An 18,061-nucleotide genomic window follows, 5' to 3' on the forward strand; every position below is an offset into this window, starting at 1 on the left:
ACTTATTTGTGCGAACATAAGAAGATTCACGCAAATATATTCTGAATCTCCTTAGTTTGATTTTAATCATATTTAAAGGTTGACAACATATTTGTGTGAATGTGAAAAAGTTTGCACAAATACGTTATGAATCTTCTTAGTTTGATTTTATTCATTTTTGGAGGTTCGCAACATATTTGTGCGAACGCATGGAAGTTTGCTCAAATATATTGTGAATCTCTTTAGTTTGATTTTAACTATTTTTTGGAACATAAGAAAGTTTGCACAAATATGTTGTAAATCTCCTTAGTTTGATTTTAACTATATTTAAAAGTTCGTAACTTATTTGTGTTAACTTTGTGCGAACGTGAGGAAGGTCGCACAAATATGTTGTGAATTTCCTTGGAGATTTTAATCATAGTCGAAGGTTTACAACATATTTTTACGAACGTGAGAAGGTTCGTGCAAATATATTGTGAATATCTGCAATAATTTTAACTATGTTTGAAGGTTTGCAACATATTTGTGTGAATGTCAGAAAATCCACGCAAATTTGTTGTGAAGGGTAAAATTATCTTAAAAGTCAATAATCAGTGATTTTGGACGTGCAAAGAATTATGATATATTTGTGGGTTTTTGCCATAATACACTACATGTATGGTCATTTTCCATTTCCTTTATCTCTATACATATCAATCTTTTGTTACTATCCTAAGCATGTCATATTTAAGAGACAAATTTTGTCAAACATAAATCCAATGCTATCTGGTGTTTAAATTCTAAGAGTTGCTGATGCAAGTACAGTTTACCTAAGGTTAAAGTCAAAACCACCAATTGCAAATCAAGGGTTCTGACTCCCTGTATCGGTACTATGGAATCAAGATCCATCTCCACAGGCAAATATGTCCCATGGCAAGCCTTATAAATACTTCTGACAAATTAAAAATCCATGAGATACCAAATTGTTAGGGTTTTGTCTCAAAATTATGTGAGAACCATATTTTCCTTATGATTTTCATTTACCTAAGCCTTTTGGAGCAAATATCATTCGTTTCAAAATGTTTAGACTTGAAGAGGAGAGTTTCATATTGATGGGTTTATATAGGGTAGTGTAATCTTTATGAGTGCGGCCTATTTGGGGCATGTCAATTGGACTTTGAACTTTGAACATTGGCTTTGGACTGAGATGCAAACGGGTCGGGTTTTGGATCCTAAAATACATTGGAGAGTCGGGTCAGTTCGAACTTGGGACAGCCAAATTTTGCAATTTCTTTTTCTTGGATCTGGCCCATTTGCAGATCTATTTTGGACTTGGGCTTTGACTTAGGTCTCTCTCTTTCTCCCTAGTGAGTTTAGGCCTTAACTTAATCAAAAGTGCTTTAGTTGAGCCTAAGGTCTACCTGGTTCAAGTTAAGAGACTATTCAATGTGGTCTGTGTCAAGTTGTTCGGTCTTATTCAATGCAAGACATGGTCCACCCTTCACGAGTAGGTGAAAGCTCAATTGTATCATGAAAGCAAATTTACATGAATTCCCAAGAACTTAAGAATAGGTGATCACTTTAAAGGTTAATCCATAGAAGCACCTACTTTGGTCGTGTCCTTTCTTCCATAGACTTGTCACTGCTTCCTGGCCTGATGTATCATTTAGTGAGGATCGGGCTTTCTATGGACACCTCTTAATTGGGCCCAATAAGCTCAGGACCTCTAAGAAGTAACTCAAAATTTGGAGATGGTAGCTTATTCTGCCTGGTGGCGCAGTTGGAATGAACGTAACAGAAGGCTATTTACAGGTGTTGAATCCTCGTTCGGCTCTATATAATCCTTTCTCTGCAGGGAGATTTATTTTATTCTGCCAAATCGACCTTCATAAATGATTGTGCTTGGATGGGTGCACCTCGTTTGGGCCCTTTTCTACATTGTAATCAACCAAGGTAGCTCCTTGTCACCCGGTGGTTTCGTTCTTTTACTTTGATTAATACAATTTTATTTTTCTCAAAATAAAAAAATAAAATCAAGGGTCCAAATCAAATATGTTGACACCCTTATTAAGCTCCCAAACAGAGCCCTAATTCAATCTTAAATTTATTCTAAGCCAATTGATCACTTTAAAGGATACTCATTTATTCCCTCGTTGTAAGGAACATGAAATTTAAATCCTGAACTTTCTATGACTCGAAATTAGTAGTTCGAACCTAAACTTGACCTTTAGGTCTAAAACCTAGATCCAACTAATTTCGGATCTTGGATAATTTAAACTAATATTTTTGGAGCTTGGATATTTTTAACTAAGTGTTTGAACGGAACCTCAATATAACTGGATTAAATTCTCATCCAAACATTCAAATTATAAACTGACCACAAAATTTCAAATTGTGCAATCTATTACTATTTGAGCTGGCCGGCCACTCGCATTTTATGGTTTTTTTTTCTGAAAGGAATTCACATTTTATGTAAATACGATAAAGTTTGTTAATGTGGTGATTGATTTACTTAAAACTCCATTTTTCACATCGAAACAGCAAGTTTATGAGCATCATTGTGTTATACAGCAGCAAATCTAAGCAATGGAAACTTCCAAAGAGGATTTAGCAAGCCACAGCAAACCCAGATCATTCCTTTCTAGCACACCATAAATGCTTCTGATCTTCCCATATCATCGTATGAGACATCCTCAAAGAAACCAAAGGCAGCAAGGATTTCCAGGGCAGCTGAATAGGCCCACGCATACAGCAAAAGATATCAATAATGAAGCAAGTCAAAACTCCATACTCATCAGCAGCATTGCAAATAGTTATTACCTTTATAGTTAGCCACGTACTTTTGGAAGATGGGATTACCCTGCAATTCAAATCAAATTGGTAAAATGTGACAAAGGTTTTCAACGTACAAAAAGCAACCTATCAAAACAGACAATAAAAATGAATAAATAGATAAACTAAAAACTACTTAAAAAGTACCTTCCGCAGATGCCTGAATTTAATATCATTAGGGTGCTCAATCACATTTCTGCATGGCAAAAGAAAATACAAATGATAAGACGTGTAGCTTTTCCACAAGCCTCAAGGCATGAAAGTGCAAAAAGTAGCTTTTATAGCATATGTGCCAACAGTCAGCTGGTCGTCTAGATTTACAAATGGCCTCAAGGGGTGAACGTGCTAAAAAGAAGCCTTTACAGCATATGTGCCAACACAGCCAACGGTGAGGCCAGGAAATACCATGCTGCTTGTGTTAAGATGTGTATATGTACATCCATATATGTATATACGTTCTTGTATGTATTTGTTTCTTCTTTCTTTTCTATTTTTAGAATGTATTTAGGACTTTATTTTTATTTTTATTTTCCGATCTTTATTTTTTGTATTTTTAGTTTGATGCCCTTTAAGGGCATTTAGGTCTTTTGTTCAGTCTTCTAGCCGTTAGAGCTAACTAACGACTAGTATGACAAGCCGTTAGGATGCTCTAGTATGACTAGCCATTAGCATGATCTAATGGCTAGAAGCTTTCTCCCTTGCTTGTATATATAGGGGACCTTTATCCCCTCTTGGTTATGCATGTTTTATGTATTTTCAAATCTAATAAAATATTTATTTTATAATGCAAGTGTGTGCTATTGTGACTCTTTAGAGTACCCCCTTGTGGGTTGTGTTGTGATCTTGCTCTAGTAGGCATTATATTTGAATTCTTGAAGAGATCATTACATGGTATCAGAGCCAGTGGCTCTTGATCCTTCTTGCTCGTGGTCATGAGTGAAGTTGGTGATATCATCATCCTCATGAAATTCCACTAGAGGGGGGGTGAATAGTGAAATATGATTATGATCGATAAAATAAAATAATTAAGCAATAAGGCACAACACATAAAACACAGAATTTATATTGGTTCGGTCAGTATCGAGACCTACATCCAGTCCCCAAGCAAACCACTTGAGCTTTCCACTATAACATCCGAGTCACCGGATAAATAGTACAACACCCTCTTCCTCAGAGGTCTTCTTCTCTCAACAGAGAAGAGGCACACCCTCTTCCCCAGAGGTCTTCTTCTCTCAACAGAGAAGGACAACACCCTCTTTCACAGAGGTCTTCTTCTCTCAACAGAGAAGGGCAACACCCTCTTTCACAGAGGTCTACTTCTTTCAACAAAGAAGGAATACAGTGAATAACAGAGTTACAATACTTCCTATAGAACCTTCAGAATGATATGAATGCACGAATGAAGGATTCTCAGAATGTTCTGTTTGTCACTCAGAGGATACTCTTTGTCAAAGAGCTGGACTTGACTTTTTCTCTTTTCTTTCTTTTCTTTTTCTCTTTCTTTTTCAAGGCTCTCTTTTCAAATATCGAATAGAAATTTTTCTCGTTGTAAGCTCACACGTCTATTCCATTCCCCTTTTTCGAATAGTTTATTTGAGTGTGTTTATATAGCTTTTTAAAAAGTAGTCGTTACATTTTGGAATTGTAACTTTTTGAAATGTGAAATGTTATGTCATTTCAAAAACATCTTTTAGAGAAGTTCGAGAATGCCTTTTTCCATAAAAATGAAATAGAGGGTACACTAGTCGTTGTAATATTTTAGGTAATACATATTTTATGTAAAAAGTCTATTTCTTACAATAGTACATTGAACGTTGGGTTGTAGTTTTGTCTTTATTCTAATTAATGATTTGAGGTACATTAGTACTTCTTTGCTTTAAATGAGTGTAAGTACTATAAGTGCTTTGAGATATTTATTTGTACATAGTCATGTCAAGTGTTTTCTTTATGTTGTGTTTTTCAAAGTCTCCAGAGAGAATGAGGACCAAAAGAAGGTCGACATTCTTTGAGAAGGATTTTAACAAGGATTTGTTACAGGAGGTATTTAATGCTTTGTAAAGAGAATGATGACTTCAAGTAAGTCGACATTCTATGATTTTGTAAAAAATGTAACTAGAGTCCTTTCAAAACATATTTTTTTTGTTTTCCTTTTGTGTAGCCGATTTATGTTTTTGTCTTCTTCTTTATATTAGAAATAATTCTTTAAAGAAGGTAACTAGAGTCTTTTCAAAAACATATTATATTTGTTTTCTCCATGTAGCCGATTTTATGTTTTTGTCTTTTTCCTACATTCCTTTTATCATGTTGTCTTGTATATAGTATAAGGTACAATTATTACATGACAAAATGTCTTTTTCATAAAAGGTTGTAAGGAGGTACAATTATTAGTTTTCAAAAAGGAGCTTTTTGAAACTATCGTATACTTTGATGATATAGTGTTTATGAATGAGTATGTAATATGCAATATGCAAGTTCCTGAAGGTTCTGTTACATATGACTCTAAAGAAAAAAGAAGTCTTCATCTTGAGGTAGCCGATCTCTTCATTTGAACTTTAGGAATGCATGGCTCATCAAGCTTTTTCTTCAAGGAGTATGATTGCATCATATTTGTACTTGAACAGGAAGTCTCAATCCTTATTGGGTGAGATATCCTTGCATCAAATACTCGTTAGATTTATGGCAAAACATATTCAGTCATAATATAACATTTTTCAAGAGGACATATTATCATATCATATAAAATCAAATGAGACAGTGTATCATATTATGTGACATCAAAACAGAGTTTCTCAACATTCTCCCCCTTTTTGATGATGACAAAATATGCTCCCCCTGTCAAAAAGACATTATGCATAGAAATAATAATATGATAAAAAATTTGAAACAATGTTTTAAAGAGAGTATTTCTCCAATAATGGAGACAGGTTTTTCTCCCCCTTTGTCATGGACAAAAAGGAAGGGATCAGAGTAAGAGAGTTATTACAGACCAAATATTACAGTCCAAAAGTAATTAAAAGTTATTACAGATCAAAAAAAGAATGAGTTTATCTCGAAGGTGGAGGAGGTGAATGTGTCCGGTCGGCACGATTCCGCTTGCGAGTCTGCTGCAACAGGGCTTGATTACGAAGGATTCGATCCTGAGATTGCTCGATATCCATCATAGCAAAAAAGTAATTGAAGGAGGATGTTGGATCTGCTTCATCAGAGTCGGGCATGTGCAGGGACCTTAGATTGAAGGTGGTACCATCGAGGACTTGCGAGGGACGGAGGATGACTTCGTTGTGAAGTGGTACTTGGAAGTATTTGAGAATGGGAGTTATGAAACACCCAAAAAGAAGAGGCTCGAATTTCTGATAACGAATAAAAAGGTCGAAAAGAATGGATGACCAGTTTATCGGAAGAGAAGAAAAGATTGCGTAGATAAGAAGAGAGATTTTTCGAGGAACTAATCCCTGGCGGGGACGCTTGGGATAGATGTTATGGAGAAGAATCTGGGCAAGTAGTTGAGCATGAGGTTGGAGATTCCTCATGTGCCATGGAAGTTTGTAGCAGTTGGTGCAGAGAAGTATTTTTCGAAGTATCGATCGTTCGATTGGTACTATGGTGTTAAGGTCGGTACCGGTGGAAGGTAGGTTTAGAATTCTACCTAGGTCGGAAGCATCGAAAATCATCAGCTTTCCTCGGACTTTGCTGGTGATTGTGGTTTGTTCATGATCAGTAGAGAAGTTGGTATAAAACAGTCGAACTAATTCGGGATAATAGGCAGCTTGGGATGAAGATCCTATTAGAGGTTTGAGTTCAGGGAGATAGGTGTCTAAGTCAAAGAGCATGAAGTCGTCAAAGTTAACCAATTTACCTTCATGAATGGGGCGAGAGCATAGTAAGTTGTAAGTGTGAAACAAATCTGGATACCTTAGATCTGCTGCAGTAATCACATTGTTGGAGGAGGAAGAGGCCATTGCAAGAGTTTGTAAGAAAAAAAGGAACTAAGGAGAGCGAGTTTGAAGTGGGTAATAGTGTGTAGGAGAATTGATAGATACGAGTGGAATTGGTATGGTATGAACCATTCCATTAAATAGAAGAATGAAAATAATTTTGATAGGTTTTGAATGACATTGGAAGTGAGTGATTTTTAGAATTTAGTCAAATAAGGAAATCCGTGAGTAGTAAGTTAAGAGGCTTGTGAATGACAAATCAAATCAAGTTTGGAGGATAGTGTATTATATTTGAGAAGAAGTCAAGGTGGACATGGTTTTGAATTATTCTTTTATATAAGAAAGAATTATCATGTGAGAGTTTTATCGAATTGTGAGTTTGTGTCATGTATGGAGTGACTTGATGTGTGATAAAGCCAAAAGAGTGAAGTTTTTTATGGTTTTTAACGATTTTCGAGAGATGAGGTGAAATAATGGCCTAATAAAAACAAATATCCTTTTATAAGATGTTTTTACTATGTGGAGAGTATTCGTGAAGAATGTGTTTGGAATAAGACAAATAGAGATATGTGAGTGACATAAGATGAAGTTTTTCTTGAGGAAGTTTTTAATGAGTCTTGATTGGAGAGAAAGATATACAATATGAAAAAGGTCATGATTGCTAAAGACGATAATTGATTGTACATAGGCTATGATATAGTAGATGATATAGTAAAAAAAAATTTACGTGAAGTGTAGCAACAAAAAGATCGATGGATAAATAATCAAATTTTGACCCAAGTTTTAGAGAAGTATATTGATAGGACAAAGAACGAGATATCATTTGAATATGAGGAATATACTATTTTGTTGAAGATCGGCTAGCCTATCGTGAGAGAGAGGAGTGATGATGATGGAAAGAAGAAGATATTTTGATTAGACATAAAGTTGTTTTGAGAGAAACTCGTGAAGAGAGAGAGAGAAAGAGTGAGAAATGATGGCCTACTAAAACAAGAAAAAAGTGGGTGTTATTAAAATATAGTGCATGGGTTGAAGTGTAGAAGATTGTTATTCGTATGAGGGGTTTTCACAAGAGGACAAAAGGTGATGAAAGGATGTTATGAGATGAGTGATATGAAAGAGTGTCATAATTACTTATATTTAAAGAAGGTAGTACTCATGGGTATGCATGGAGGAGGATAGGACAAAATGTGATTATTAATGTGTACTTGAAAGGTGACAAAATGAAAGACATAAAGAATGTGTTGTTATTCATAGAAGTTTTGGTTTGAGGAACAAGGTTTTTGAAGGAATTCGATTGAAGGAGTTCATAGTTTCTTTAGGAAAATAGTAAAGAAGTCAAAGTTATGAATGAAGATTCAAATCGTATGTGTGAGAGAGAGAAAAGTAACTAAAGTAACTATATAGTAAAGAGAAAGTCAAGTTATGAGAAACAATAATTATGAAAGTGATGTAAAAGATGATATGACAAAAGGTAGAATGTACTTTGACATGAAGTTTCAACTTTTAAGGCAATTTGTGGTATTCGAGACCCTTAGAAATGATTCTTTTGTAAACCTAAGAAAATGTGAAAGGAAGACACGATTATTAAATTTTTAAAGTTCTTTTATTATCCTTATTAAGATGAATTTAGTAAATATTATGAACTCGAGTGAACTTAATATTTTAGTTTTATATATCATTCAATTTACATATACCTAGCTCTCTTCTTATTCTTATAAAATCTTCATTTTTTAAAGGTTTAGTAAAGATGTCTGCTAGTTGTTTATCTGTAGGTATAAATTCTAGTTTAATTATATTATTTAAGACTTGTTCTCTTAGAAAGTGATGTCTAATTTGAATGTGTTTAGTTCGAGAATGTAAAACAGGATTTTTGGAAAGGTTTATAGCACTTGTGTTATCACATAAAATAGTTGTATTTTCGAATTTTAAACCAAAATCTTTCAAAGTTTGTTTCATCCAGATGACTTGTGTACAGGCTAGGCTAGAAGCAATGTATTCGGCTTCAGTAGTTGATAAGGATACACAGTTTTGTTTCTTACTGAACCATGATACTAGTGAGTGCCCTAGCATGTGACATGTTCCACTTGTACTTTTTCTGTCAAATTTACTTCCAGCAAAGTCAGCATCACTGTATGAGATTAGATCAAATGTAGAGGATTTTGAATAGAACAATCCAAAATCAACTGTGTCTTTTAAATATCTCATTATTCTTTTTACAGCTTTAAGATGTGATTCTTTTGGATTTGACTGAAATCTAGCACACAAGCAAACACTGAACATAATATCTGGACGGCTAGCAGTTAAATAAAGAAGTGATCCTATCATACCTTGGTATACCTTTGTATCAACAGACTTACCATCTTCATCTTTGTCCAAAATAGTAGTAGTGCTCATAGGAGTAGATTTTGAAGCAGTTGAGTTCATGTTGAACCTCTTCAGAAGTTCACGAGCACACTTAGATTGATTGATGAAAACTCCATCCTTGGTTTGCTTGATATGCAGTCCAAGAAAGTAGGTGAGTTCTCCCATCATGCTCATTTCAAATTCTTTCTGCATGGACTTAGAAAAATCTTCACAAAGAGTGTTGTTAGAAGATCCAAAGATGATGTCGTCGACATATATTTGAACAATTAGGGTATGATTATTCACTACTTTAACAAATAATGTAGAATCTGCTTTGCCAACAGAAAAACCAGTTTTTAATAAAAAAGTTGTAAGCCTATCATACCAAGCACGAGGTGTTTGTTTTAAACCATATAAAGCACGTTTGAGTTTAAAAACATGATCTGGGTATTGTTCATTTTCAAATCCTGGAGGTTGTTTTACATAAACTTCTTCATTTATAAAACCATTTAAGAAAGCACTTTTAACATCCATTTGATATAATTTGAAATCCATATAGCTTGCATATGCTAAGAGCATTATAATAGATTCAAGTCTAGCAACATGAGCAAATGTTTCATCAAAATCAATACCTTCCTCCTAGTTGTATCCTTGAGCTACTAGTTTGGCCTTGTTTCTTATAACATTACCTGTTTCGTCTAGCTTGTTTCTGAAAATCCATCTTGTCCCAATGATTGGATGATCCTTTGGTCTAGGTACAAGATCACAAACATCATTTCTTTGTAATTGATTCAGTTCTTTAGTCATGGCTAGCATCCAGAACTCATCAATGATGGCTTCATCAATCTTCTTTGGTTCAAGTTGAGAAATGAATGCCATGTTTGTAATCCGTTCTAGCTGAGCTCTAATTTGAACCCCCTTTGTTAGTTCTCCCAAAATCTGCTTTTGAGGATGATCTTTGATATCGACAAAGGTTCTTTGATGATCATCTTCATTAGACTTAGCTGTGTTATCTAAAAATAAATCTGTACTTTCAACATCATCATCATTAGTTTGTATATGAACAGATTGATGAATAGATTCACAAAAACTAACATGCATAGATTCTTCAATAGTATTATGACTCTTATTGAAAACTATGTATGCTTTACTATGACTTGAATATCCTAAGAATATGCCTTCAACAGATTTAGCATCAAACTTATCCAGGCTATCTTTTGTGTTTAGGATAAAGCATTTACATCCAAAGACTTTGAAATAGTCTATTCTTGGAGTTCTGTCATAGAATAGTTCATAGGGAGTTTTATTTAATAAGGGTCTAATGAGAACTCTATTTGTTATGTAACATGCAGTATTAACAGCTTCTGCCCAAAAAGATTTTGCAAGATTATTGTGTTGGAGCATAGTCCTGGCAGATTCCTGAAGGGTTCTATTCTTTCTTTCTACTACACCATTTTGAGGTGCAGCTCTAGGAAAGGCAAAGTTATGAGAAATACCATGCAAGTTACAAAAATTTTCAAAAAGTTCATTTTCAAATTTTCCTCCATGGTCACTACGGATTTTAACAATAGAACAAGATTTTTCGTTTTGTAATTTTTTACATAAGATTTCAAATTGACAAAATGTGTCACTTTTGTTTTTCAAAAATATTACCCAAGTAAATCTTGAGTAGTCATCTACAATAACAAAAACGTATTTATTGTGATTATGACTAGCTAATCTAGAAGGACCAAAAAGATCCAGGTGGAGAAGCTCTAAAGGTCTCTTACTTGAAATGATATTTTTTTGATTTGAAAGAAGATTTTGATAATTTTCCTAATTGACATGCATCACAAAAGTAATCATTTTTAAAAGAAATTTTGGGTAACCCACGTACTAACTTATTTTTAGCTAATTTAGACATGTATTTAGAATTTACATGACCCATTCTTAAGTGCCATAAATGTTGAAAGTCATTATTAGCTATAAGACAATGTTCTGTGATGTTTTCTAGGTATAGTTCATATATATTATTCTTTCTTATACCTTTTAAGATGATGTTTTCATTGGTGTCTGCTATGAGGCATGCATCATGATTAAAGCTAACATTATAACCTGTGTCACACATTTGACTGCTACTTAGTAGGTTATGTTTTAAGCCTTTAACAAGGAGAACGTCTTTGATAAGAGGTTTATCTATGTTACCAATATTACCAATACCAATTATGAAACCTTTGTTGTTATCTCCAAAGGTGACGGTTCCTCCTTCTTTATGATGAAGAACAGCAAAAAGGTCTGGATGTCCTGTCATGTGCTTTGAACATCCACTATCTAGTATCCATCTGTTCTTCTTCTTTGGAGCCGAACTTTCGTTTGCCATGAAGCACATATTTGCAGTTTCGGCTTCATCATCACTTGACTCTTCACTAGTGGATGGTTCTGAATCATCCCATTGAGCATGCAGAGCCTTTTTCTTGAAGAACCTTTTCTTTGGTTCCTCAGTCTTGGACTTTCTTTTGAGAAGGGGACAGTCACGTTTTAAGTGGCCTGGCTTATTACACTGAAAGCACATGGGATCTTCTTTAGGATCTTTTCTTTCCTTGTGCCTGTTTGGAAGCTGGTTCCTTCTCATGAAGTGCTGGAATTTTCTTGTAAGTAGCGCAATTTCTGATTCTTTATCTGAGTTTTCATTCTCAGATAGGGCTGGGAAAGCTAGAGTTTTCTTTACTAGTTGCTCTTCTTCCCTTCTTTCTTTCATGTGGACTTCATAGGCCATAAGATTGCCTATTAAGTCCTCCAAAGTAAGCTTAGATAAATCTTGAGCTTCTTCAATAGCAGTAGTCTTTTTCTCCCAATCAGTTGTGAGAGATCTCAAGATTTTCTTCACCTTTTCAGTCTGGGAATATGTTACACCCAGAGATTTCAGATCATTGGTGATGTTGGTGAATCTGGTAAACATCTCTGTTATGGGTTCATCTTTGTTCATTTTGAACAACTCATATTTTCTAACAAGAGATGAAATTTTGGCTTCTTTCACTTTGTTGGTTCCTTCATGAATAACTTCCAAAGAATGCCAAATATCATATGCAGATTCACATATAGATATTCTATTGAATTCGTTTTGATCAATGGCACAATATAAGGCATTCATGGCCTTTGCATTTAGGTTTGCCATTTTCTTTTCTTCATCAGACCAAAAGCTATAGTCTGCGGATGGAGATGTGTATGGATGCTCAACAATTTTCCATACAGCAAAATCTATGGATTTGAGAAATATAGCCATTTTGCACTTCCAGTATCCATAGTTGGAGCCATTGAAGAAAGGAGGACGAGATGCGTGTTGACCTTCAATATCACGAGCATAGGAAGTAGATGTCATTTGTGCTGGAGGACTTGTTACGTCGAAACCAGCAAACCTGCTCTGATACCAAATGAAATTTCACTAGAGGGGGGTGAATAGTGAAATATGATTATGATCAATAAAATAAAATAATTAAGCAATAAGGCACAACACATAAAACACAGAATTTATACTGGTTCGGTCAGTATCCAGACCTACATCCAGTCCCCAAGCAAACCACTTGAGCTTTCCACTATAACATTCGAGTCACCGGATAAATAGTACAACACCCTCTTCCTCAGAGGTCTTCTTCTCTCAACAGAGAAGGGGCACACCCTCTTCCCCAGAGGTCTTCTTCTCTCAACAGAGAAGGACAACACCCTCTTTCACAGAGGTCTTCTTCTCTCAACAGAGAAGGGCAACACCCTCTTTCACAGAGGTCTACTTCTTTCAACAAAGAAGGAATACAGTGAATAACAGAGTTACAATACTTCCTATAGAACCTTCAGAATGATATGAATGCACGAATGAAGGATTCTCAGAATGTTCTGTTTGTCACTCAGAGGATACTCTTTGTCAAAGAGCTGGACTTGACTTTTTCTCTTTTCTTTCTTTTCTTTTTCTCTTTCTTTTTCAAGGCTCTCTTTTCAAATATCGAATAGAAATTTTTCTCGTTGTAAGCTCACACGTCTATTCCATTCCCCTTTTTCGAATAGTTTATTTGAGTGTGTTTATATAGCTTTTTAAAAAGTAGTCGTTACATTTTGGAATTGTAACTTTTTGAAATGTGAAATGTTATGTCATTTCAAAAACATCTTTTAGAGAAGTTCGAGAATGCCTTTTTCCATAAAAATGAAATAGAGGGTACACTAGTCGTTGTAATATTTTAGGTAATACATATTTTATGTAAAAAGTCTATTTCTTACAATAGTACATTGAACGTTGGGTTGTAGTTTTGTCTTTATTCTAATTAATGATTTGAGGTACATTAGTACTTCTTTGCTTTAAATGAGTGTAAGTACTATAAGTGCTTTGAGATATTTATTTGTACATAGTCATGTCAAGTGTTTTCTTTATGTTGTGTTTTTCAAAGTCTCCAGAGAGAATGAGGACCAAAAGAAGGTCGACATTCTTTGAGAAGGATTTTAACAAGGATTTGTTACAGGAGGTATTTAATGCTTTGTAAAGAGAATGATGACTTCAAGTAAGTCGACATTCTATGATTTTGTAAAAAATGTAACTAGAGTCCTTTCAAAACATATTTTTTTTGTTTTTCTTTTGTGTAGCCGATTTATGTTTTTGTCTTCTTCTTTATATTAGAAATAATTCTTTAAAGAAGGTAACTAGAGTCTTTTCAAAAACATATTATATTTGTTTTCTCCATGTAGCCGATTTTATGTTTTTGTCTTTTTCCTACATTCTTTTTATCATGTTGTCTTGTATATAGTATAAGGTACAATTATTACATGACAAAATGTCTTTTTCATAAAAGGTTGTAAGAAGGTACAATTATTAGTTTTCAAAAAGGAGCTTTTTGAAACTATCGTATACTTTGATGATATAGTGTTTATGAATGAGTATGTAATATGCAATATGCAAGTTCCTGAAGGTTCTGTTACATATGACTCTAAAGAAAAAAGAAGTCTTCATCTTGTGGTAGCCGATCTCTTCATTTGAACTTTAGGAATGCATGGCTCATCAAGCTTTTTCTTCAAGGAGTATGATTGCACCATATTTGTACTTGAACAGGAAGTCTCCATCCTTATTGGGTGAGATATCCTTGCATCAAATACTTGTTAGATTTATGGCAAAACATATTCAGTCATAATATAACATTTTTCAAGAGGACATATTATCATATCATATAAAATCAAATGAGACAGTGTATCATATTATGTGACATCAAAACAGAGTTTTTCAACACCTCAAAGTGTTTGTGGTGCTCAAGCATTCATGGTGACGCTTTTGTTTGAGCATCCTCTTCCTCCATCCTTCATCATTCATCCTTCCTCCACTTTCTCCCCTTCTCTTCCATTCTTTCTCCCACTCTCTCCATGGCTGAAAAAGAGGTTGTCATCATCGTTCCTATCAAGTTCGATGAGAACAATTACTACACGTAGGCTACGACGATGAAGCACTTCTTGGTGGGAGAAAGAACTATGGCATTTGGTTGGTGGTTCTACTTGGGAATTTCAACTTGTTTTTACTAAGGTGAATGGAGTTAAAGAAGCTTTAAAGGACAGTGAAAAGAGAAGCCTATGTTCGATTATCGAAAAACCTAGAGAGAATGTAAAATGGGCCATGATAAGGTTCTTTCATGATTCATGAATAGGATGAACCAAGATCTATGCACTAACATTTTGAGCTATGAAATGGCTGATAAAGCATGGACCTTTCTAAAGTAAATGTAGACTCAAAAGGAATGTCGCTTTCTTGTGTGAACTTACCGACAAGATCCACTCGTGAAAGCAAGGAAATCAAACCGTTAGAGAGTATTACGAGGAAACTAAAAAGATTGTGGGATGAGATGGCTAGACATGATCCTATATGGGACACTCCTAATGACTCAAAGCAATGGAAGAAGCATGTTCAAGAAGAACAATTCTTTCAATGAACGAAAGGATTGAGACCCAAATATGAACAAGTGCGCATAATCATCATACATCATTGTGAAAATCTCTTGACTTCAAGATTTTTTTGCGCAAGTGTGTATGGAGGAAACAAAGCTCAAGTCATCTAAAGAGTCAAAAGAACCTAAGGAAACCATGTTGGCCGTATCTAGGCTCAGTTTCAATGTTAAAGCTTACAAGCTCCACACTTTAGCAAGTATCAACAAGATGGTGATGGGAAGAAAAAGATTATTTGCCACTTTTTTCTCCTCTTGTCTAATCCTAACCTATCTTCTTTCACCTTTCGGGAATTCTATTACATAATTTACTCCTTATTCCTTATACTACTTCATTATAAGAAACACTGTTTCCTGTGCTTTTCTGTCACATTAGTCACCTAGGCAATTTGTATCACATTTGGCCATTGAACATAACAGCTCAATCAAGTCAGACTTGTTAAAATGTAAAATGTAACATATATAATATATATTATAATAATATAATATAATTATTATATATATTTTTATTATATTTTTAATTTTATTTTCTTTCCCTTTTTATTTTTATTTGTTATCTAGTTCATTTAGAACCATATACTATAATCCAGTCAAGCCCCAACTAGGACTTGACTAGAATATAGTCGTTGGACCTAGTCCAACGGCTATATTTAGAGTCGTTGGACTAGGTCCACGAAAAGAGCTCTCCTTCACTCTTGTCCCTCTTGTATAAATAGGGGTGATCCCCCTCCATTGTAAATCAATGTTTTTTAAGCATTTCTTGTGAGAAATAAAGAATTATTATTTTTATTGTGTTCTTCCATTTATACTCTTTTATGGGTTGTGTTTGAGGTGTCTCCAATAGACACTCTTTGAGAGTTTCTCGCGCTTTTGTGGAAGACCATCATTTTATTACATGGTATCAGAGCCTTGAAGACTTTTAGATCTTGAAGAATTTTCACCTCGTTTTTCATGCCTCCTTTGCAAAGGGTGATTCATCCTCTTGTTCGTGACTCAAGTGACCTTTTTTGAAGAAGAAAAGCATTTGGAGGAAGCTTGGCTACGGAAATTTGTGATTGTGCTCATTCTTCTTCTCTCTTATCTTTCTCTCTTTTATTTTCTCATTTATTCTTTCTTTTTCTCACCCTTGTAAAAGATGGAAGACAATGATAATCACCATCACACCCATGAAATTAAATGACACCAACTATTTGACGTGGCTTCTATCATGAAGCTCCACATTTGGGGAAAAGGGTTGTCGATGGTTCCGATTAGGAACCGAAACTAATTCTCACAAAAGTTGAGAATGACAAAGAAGTATCTCTCACGAAAGGAGGGAAGAATAAGGCCTTGGCGACCTATGAGAAAAAATAGAAAGAGTGGAAGATAGGGCACGCCAAAATTATGGCATGGCTAATTAATAACGTTGACATTAAGAAATGCTTTAGCCTTGCTAAATTTGAGCAAGACGATAAAGCATGAAAATATCTTAGAAATATGTATTTCATTAAAGATATTGCACATATGTGCAATTTGCAAGACAAAGTCCAGACAATTACTCAAAAGGACAAAACTATTAAGAAATATTATAATGAGTTATCCGAACTTTGAGAGGAATTGACTCTTCTTGAACCAAAATGGCATTGTTTCGAAGATATCGAGCTTCGCAAAAAGCAACTCGATATGGAACATTTTTATCAGTTTATAAACGGTTTAAGACCGGAATTTGAGTTGACCAAATCGCCTCTTCTATATCGAGATAAGGTTCCCTCAATCATTGATACTATAGAGGAACTGACTATGGAGGAAAACAGACTTAGGAAGAATACTCCAAAACCTGAAGATGATTCAGTTCTAGCTGTGTCTAACTATTATGCACTTATAAGTCACCACATTTTGCTTGACAAAATGGTGATTTTGACAAAAGAAAAGTCATTTGCCACCATTGTCATGAGCCAAGGCACTATAGGCATCAATGTCATAGGCTAAAAAGAAGAAAAGAAAAGAAAGTTGCATATGTGGGATCAGAGTCAAAAGACCAAGATGCACCGATGTCTATGGCGCAATTATTGGAGAACCTTCAACCTCTTCTCAAAGAAGCATCCTCTTCAACTGAAGCCTCGACTTGAGCAACTGCTTCATCATTCTTCGATCACGGTAACCTTCCTTGGCTCCTTAACTTTGGTGCTTCTTTTCATATGACCCCAAATATCAATAGCTTATCCGAATATCTTAAAAATAACTCAAGTGTGTCAAAAGTTTTTACAGTTGATGGTAATCTCTTGAAATAGAAGGAATAGTAAATTTTGAAAAACTTAATAATACAAGAAATTTTTTTATCCTAGAAGTTAAATATATTCCTAAATTAAAACTAAATCTTTTATGATTACGGGTGTAATATCCCCTTCTCTTCTCATGGTTGTTGGGTAAATGATCGTGAGTTAGGGAAGTTGATTGGGGAAGGCCATAGAGAAGGACTCTATTACATGATTTTTTTGGAATTGCCTAAAAAAGCTTTCTTTTATAATGTTCAGAAACTAGAGTTGGATTTGTGGCACAAAAAACTTGGTCCTCGTATGCCTAAAATCAAACATTTTTCAAGTTTAGAAAAAATTTGTAATTTTGAAAGTTTTACTTGTAAAGATTGTATCATTGGCAAAATGAAAAGATTAGCATTTCATGATAGCACTTTTGTTTCCTTTAGACCACTTGAATTAATATATTCGGATGTATAGGGTCCTGCACCAGTCATTTCAAAAGGTGAATATGCATATTATGTAATTTTTTTTGATAGCTTTTCTAGAAATACTTGGATTTACTTCCTTAAGCATAAATCTTAGGTTTTTTCATACTTTCAAACATTTCATAAAATGGTTAAAAATAAATTTCAAAATGATATTTTCATTTTTCGCACTGATTCAGGGGGAGAATTTATGTCCAAAGAATTCAAAGACTATCTCAACTTACATGGCATCACACATCAATGATCTTATCCAGACACACCACAAAAAAATGGTTTGGCCGAATGTAAACATCGACACATCATGAAAACCACTAGGACTTTAT

The 18,061-nt window shown here is 34.5% G+C and overlaps 1 protein-coding gene across 4 annotated transcripts in view; it reads right to left on the reverse strand.

Annotated features, from left to right (window-relative positions):
* Positions 1-2,446: 2,446 nt before the first annotated feature.
* The window catches only part of LOC149812064 (uncharacterized), a 162,495-nt gene continuing 146,880 nt past the window's right edge, over positions 2,447-18,061 (reverse strand). For all 4 annotated transcript variants that reach the window (XM_089993726.1, XM_089993725.1, XM_089993728.1 and 1 more), the window contains 3 exons: positions 2,938-2,986; positions 2,779-2,818; positions 2,447-2,688 (listed from right to left, as the gene is read on the reverse strand). In XM_089993726.1, the coding sequence (XP_089849852.1) occupies positions 2,600-2,688; positions 2,779-2,818; positions 2,938-2,986 (178 nt within the window). In that variant the 3' untranslated portion in view covers positions 2,447-2,599. The remainder of the gene's footprint in view (positions 2,689-2,778; positions 2,819-2,937; positions 2,987-18,061) is intronic.

The sequence above is a fragment of the Nuphar pumila genome, chromosome 17 (assembly GCF_984573655.1).
Source record: "Nuphar pumila chromosome 17, dmNupPumi1.hap1.1, whole genome shotgun sequence".
Classification (NCBI taxonomy): domain Eukaryota; kingdom Viridiplantae; phylum Streptophyta; class Magnoliopsida; order Nymphaeales; family Nymphaeaceae; genus Nuphar; species Nuphar pumila.